Source organism: Merops nubicus, unplaced genomic scaffold (assembly GCF_000691845.1).
Source record: "Merops nubicus isolate BGI_N331 unplaced genomic scaffold, ASM69184v1 scaffold22906, whole genome shotgun sequence".
Classification (NCBI taxonomy): Eukaryota; Metazoa; Chordata; class Aves; order Coraciiformes; family Meropidae; genus Merops; species Merops nubicus.
Genome location: NW_008617236.1, coordinates 1,237 through 7,316, shown reverse-complemented (window position 1 = coordinate 7,316; position 6,080 = coordinate 1,237). Strand labels below are relative to the sequence as shown.

Genomic DNA, 6,080 nt, shown 5'->3' with positions numbered 1-6,080 from the left:
GCACCGCTCATCAGCCTGGAAGAGATAACTGAGCTATGAGTCTTGCAGACCACCAGGATGACTTGCAAAATCAACAGCAATATCTTGAAGACAAAGGCACATGCTGTCCAGAGAGGTCTTTGAGAACACCACTGTCATTACAACTTTCAGATTTAAATTAGGTTAATTTAGATGTAGATTAATCTTCAGATGTAATTTTTAGATTCAGATCGCCTCTGCCACTCAGAGGCAACTGGACAACCAACAGCAGCTACTCCACTTCCTCAGAGCAGTGTCACCATCCCCTCCTTCCTCAACAGGCAGCACAAAGTTTAGAGCGTAATCCAGGGGATAAATCCATTCCCTTGTCGAAATGAAGAATGCATATATAACACCAAGTCCCAAGGCAAGGGGAAAACAAATGCTTTCATTGGCCTTTTTATTAGGAGTTTGTCAAAATATAATAGGGAGAAGGTTTGAATGAACATTGGAGATATAGGAGCTATAAGAAAATACAGAAACATAGTGTGAGATTTTATATGTGATTCAAGGTGTGGTAAGCTTCCAGCTCATCTCTTAAATTTCACTCTAGGGTTGATGTCAAGCAAAGAGCAGCCTGCAATACTTTGCTATGAACTATACTTTGACCTCCTCATCTAATCCTCCACAGCATTTCCAGCTGCCAGGATTGCTTCCTTCCCTCCTCTACTAACAGTCATGCTGAGATGAGTGCCTACTAACAACATCTGAATGACAAAATGAATGCACTGAGGCCTCATCTGCACTCAGCAACGTGTCAGCAGACAGGTATGAAGTTGACAGGCAAGTACAAGATGTCTCAAAGGACTTGTAGTTCACTGTATTAATACAAAACTCCTCTAAATACTTACAGAGATACGGGAGCCAGCTCTTGCCCTTGCTACGGTCTCTTTTTCCTTCTCTGACACTCGCCTCTGCACTGCCTGGAAGTTGTTTAAGGCCGTGGAGAAGTCATTCATTAAACGTTCTTTCTGAAGCCTCTGCTGGCGCTGGAGAATTGAAACACAACCAAGTGTTGAGAGATTCCCATTCATGATAACAGAACTGTCAGACTCAAACACCCCGTTCCCATCACAGTAACAACACTGAATGCTGGCAGTCAAGTCATCTTTTGGTTCCAGCATTCCGGGGCACTGGAAAGAGCAAAAATATTTTTATTCCTTGTACCAAATGCTCTACCCCTTGCCTCCTGCAGAACAGTTTTTTGTAATAAGGTCCACTCATTTAAATCTAGCTTTAAGTCTGAATTAGAGAGGTCTTCAACACTATTACTTTTATTCAAATCACATTCCAGTAATCTACCACACTTAATTATGAGCCTTTTTGATACCAATAAGGCCTTCACCCTGCATTTCTCTACTTAGCCAACCTGGTAGTAATTAACTTTCTCTTGTCCTGATAAGACAATGCCCTTACCTTTCTTATAAATATAGGAAGCCCTATGTTTCCAGAACTAACACCACCCATCATCCCAGTTTCCCAGGCTGTCTCTCCCAGCTGTGCCACATGACAAGCCTGCTGATACTTGATCAGAGAATATCCTCAGTCCTGATAACAATTTCAGTTTATCTTTTCTCCAAATACAGTAGTTTTAATATTCCTTTTCATCTTCATTTTACAGCACCAACTTTTTTAGCCTCCACAGAACATGTCCTTCAGGTGTTGTGACACCCCACTTGTGGCAAACGAGAAGCTGTGAAGAAGCTCATCCCAAGGATGCTCAATACTCTGGTCAGTTCTTCTGATTTCTGTCAGAGAGATTCCCTAAAGCTGTCATAGATTGCAGGCTTTACAGTAATGCTGTCCTTCAACAAGTCTGGATCAATTCAACAGCCATTTCACAGAAATAAATGTTTTCCATTAATTTTGTCTATAATAAACCACTACAGCAGCACCACATTACACTGCAGCTTCCATCTGAGCTGGCTGGAAGCAGTAACCCTTCTGCCAGAGGAGATCCTCAGCATGTTGATGTGAGCTCCTGCAGGTTTGGACTGGACTGTTCCAAGAGGCTTCCCTAGGCTTCAAAAGTCACCCCTGCATTCTGTGGGATGCACACGACAGGATTTGTTTCACCAGAGGGAGGATGACTGAAAAATATTTGCTGAACCAACAGGCAAAACATGGCCATGCTTACAGCTGGCATTTAAACCTTTAAATACAGAATTAGACTAAGACAACATCTGCTGACCCATATCCACAGATCATCCCACAACAGTATCATCAAAGCAGATCCATCAGTATTGTGGCAGTGACTTAAAGTGGAGCAAGACAACGCCAGCCACAGAGGACTGTTCCTTCCCTGTCCCACAAGGAAGGGGAACTCAAAGGGCTATTTTGCTTTACTCAGGTATGAGCAAGGTAAGTCAGCTTCCCCTCCACCCCCTAAATCACATCCAAGGGAAAGCTTTTTGTTCTGACATGCAGTTTGCTGTGAGTTCTTATCCTAAAACACTGCCTCACATCACCTGGCAATTGGTAAACAGGAACTTTTAAAAAAATATTATTAACAAAGAGATTACTATTAGAAAGACTATTATTAAAGAAGGATTATTTATTCAGAAAAGTAGAATTGCATACTCAGCTCTACCCAGACGTTCAGGGCTTCTTATTCTCACGCAGTAAAGTTTATGTGTATTTGCCACAGGGAAACACTGTTCTCCCAGTGTCATATAAGCAGCCAGGACACAGCCAGTTCAATGTGTTTCCCCACTTCAACAGCATTCTTCATTGCAAAAGGCTGCTGGCTCTTCAGCTCTGTCAGTTCAAGCTTTGTGAGGCTGTGGTTTCATTGAATGAGTGATTTAAAAACAGGTCCAGACAAATTCTGTGTGCCCACCTGTTCAGAAGCAGACAGAGGGAGTGGCAGAGACCCCAACTCCTTCAGATACTCATTGGTCTCCTTGGCCAGGCGGTTTGCAGAGTGCTGTAGCTGTTGTCTGAAACAAAGTTCAGAAGCAGTTATACAACCTTCTACCTAAAAAGCAGTCTCTGAGCACTTCAGTTTCCAAAATAATGACGAGGTAGGGGTTCTGAGATCACACATCTTTATACTGGTGTTTTGGGGGTTTTTTTCACCCTAATGGAACAGAGAGATACTTTTAGCTTCTACCATCTACTTGACTCTGGACTACGTTTTAAAAAAAAGATTCAAACATGTTCTGTGCTCCCTGCCAACTAGTATAATTGAGTAGTTTTTAAAAGATTTTTTTTCTCCAATGGCATAAGAGAGAGAAATTCAAGAGGGAGAACTTTATTCAGTGAACACACTCTTTTAGGGTGAATTCCTTGGAATACCAATTGGTAACTAACTGTTCACTTGACAACTTCCAACTCCATTGGTTAAATGTACATTTGATAAAGGTACAGACACTCAGAGATATTAAACTCTTACATTTTTCTGAAAATGAATGGTGAGAGAGAGGAGTGATCCAGGCTGTATCAAACTGAGTGCAAAGACATGACCTTGCACATCAGAGATGCAGTTCATCAGACAGAATGCCAATGCCTCACAGAGAACAGAGCCACGAGTTTTGTTCTGCAGCCATATGGACAAAAATGCTAAATCAAGAACCAAGTTTCTTGGCATTCAGTGGCTACATGGCACTGAAGGGAACGTTGCCCATGCAGCCCAGCAGGTACACAGATGAAAGCATTCAGTTCCTGGATATGCTGACCTGCAATATGGGAGCTGAATAAACCACCCCTGCGTTTCTGTATTGCATCTGCAGGGCAGCTGACAATTTGTGGAGTGCAACCACTCCCACCATAAAGAGGAGGGCTGTTTCTACAGTGAAATGACATAGAATGACATTTCTTTGGTCACGAGTGATTAGTTCTTTAATCTACTGATTAAACACAGGTCAAGTCAGCTGAGCAGCTCAAGCAAACCAATTCCTTTCTCCCGCAACTAGGCTCTGATCTCATCCTCCAAATGCAGCATATGGGGCTATAAACACAATTTATGAACTTATCAAAAAATCAGCTATTATAAAAAATGGTGAAGCTGCATATTCAGAGATTCACAGTAGTCACATGATGAGATAATGGAAGAACTTACTTTCGAGTTTCTTTTATGACTCCAGAAATTATTCTTCTCATAACCTGCTATTTATGCTTTACAAGTTTGCAAAAGATTCAGAGAGACACAGACTCCCTGTGGACTCCCTAGGAGTCAGTTTGGACTATGCCTGTTTAAATGTATTCTATACTGTCCTCCATCAGCATGTTGTTCTTCTGAAATTACCTGTGACATTCTAGCTGCCATACAGGATCACTGATTGTTGGCCAGTAAACTGCTCAATGCAGCTAGTCAGTTTTGGTTTGTAGGAATGTATTAAATTTATTTAATAAAGCATCTCCTCAAAGCAAGTGACTCAGTTCCTCTAAGAATACAGACAGAAATGAAAGAGAACCTACACAAGTGTTAGTTCATTTCATACTTACAAGTTCTCCTGAAGCTTGCTGGAATCCTGCTTGGTTCCCAGCTGGCTCATCAAATTCTTTATCTGAGCAGCTGAAAATAAAGAGACCACAAGATGAATCAGTAAGACAAGTCCTGGTGTATTTTATTCCTTTCTTGAACGTGTTCTTCTACCTTTCCCCAGAGGATTTCTCTCAATTTTTAACTTAAGTTGGTAAGACCACACTTACATTCTTTGCTTTAAATGTAAAGTGTATTTTAGAATCCCCATTTAGACAGCCCAACAGAGTAAGCTGCAGGTAAGGAAGCGACAGCAAGGCATACATACCTTGAAGACACGTCTGTGGAGCTAAAAGCTTGTGCTACTCCTCTTCCTCAGCCTTTCTAGACCAACTAACATAGCTGTTGGTTTCTACCAGCCTTGCTATTTCTGTATCTTAGCCTATCACTGCTGCAGAACAGCTTTACTATGTCCCTCACTACTTTTACTTACTCTAAAGTTTACTTAAATTATTAATGCTCTGTTAAAAAAAAAAAAGAAGAAGAAAAAGCCAAGGGCGGCTGTAAGTTGAAAAAATTTTTAAATCTGAATTTTTCTACTCATGGTAGCCCAAACCTTTCACAATCCTGGCACAAACTCTCTGTTCAAGAACAGCAGATAGCAATGGTGTACTTCACAGCTAGCGTGCACCAGTTTGAAATCATGCAGCAAGAAGAGATATTCTAGTCCTCTTTCTCTCTTTCACTCTTTCTCCACAATCTGGGGTTTTCCTTGTGCATTTTCCTTGTGTAGACACTGCTGATCATGTAACCACACAATGAATCACATCAAACTGTTAACCCACCCTGCAAAATGCACACACTGTCTTCCCTCCCCACCTCCTCGACCTTCGGCAGTTATTCTGTTGACAGACCAACAAGCTTTCCTCTTCATTCTGCAGCTGCACCACGTTAGCATCACTAAAGGTGCTGGGTGTACCACTCAGGACAAGCAGTACAAAGTATGACTGGCTCAAATCGGTCACAAAATTGTGCACTATGCCATCAAGCACTGAGAGAGGCAAGCCCAAGAAGGATCAGCTCAGCACGGTTCTATAGGCAGCTGGACTGAGGGGAAATATTCCACCAGTTTAAGCTACTTCCAATTCAGCGACATCCTGCTGGTGCAATCTCTGCTTTCAGCCTGGAGTGAGGCACTTCCTCTGGCTAAATGTGCTGCTGAAGAAACGTCAGATTCCTCCAGTGACCACTTGTTTTAAAGTGCTGTCCCAGGGCAGCTCAGCTAAGGCTGCAACAGGATGTGGGCAGTGCTCAGGCAGGTATTCTAGCTTTGCATCCAGCAAGAGTACTCTCCCTGACTTAATTAGCTCCTACAGTGAGGATGAGTTGTCTAGCACTCCTCATGCACTCGGCTGAACATAGCTTCTAGCAACCCAGACTGCACCTACCTCCCAGCCCCAGCAGCCACAGGAAGATCAGACAAGTTCATGGCCAAGTCAAAGTGACACGGCACACGGGACTCTCCTCTCTGCGTGGGTATCAAGGACTCTGTGAATGGCACGTGTACTTTGTGATGTATTTTTCCTTCCACTGGGGGAAGATCCTCGTGTGAGCCCCATTCCCACGCCAGGCACTGCTG

The 6,080-nt window shown here is 42.7% G+C and overlaps 1 protein-coding gene across 1 annotated transcript in view; it reads right to left on the bottom strand.

Annotated features, from left to right (window-relative positions):
* Nucleotides 1-4,526, bottom strand: part of STX12 (syntaxin 12) — a 9,409-nt gene extending 4,883 nt beyond the window's left edge. The window contains exons 1-4 of the mRNA XM_008943094.1: nt 4,465-4,526; nt 2,858-2,957; nt 870-1,007; nt 5-15 (exon numbers count right to left, since the gene is read on the bottom strand). Coding sequence (XP_008941342.1) covers nt 5-15; nt 870-1,007; nt 2,858-2,957; nt 4,465-4,514 — 299 coding nt within the window. The 5' untranslated portion in view covers nt 4,515-4,526. The remainder of the gene's footprint in view (nt 1-4; nt 16-869; nt 1,008-2,857; nt 2,958-4,464) is intronic.
* Nucleotides 4,527-6,080: the final 1,554 nt, after the last annotated feature.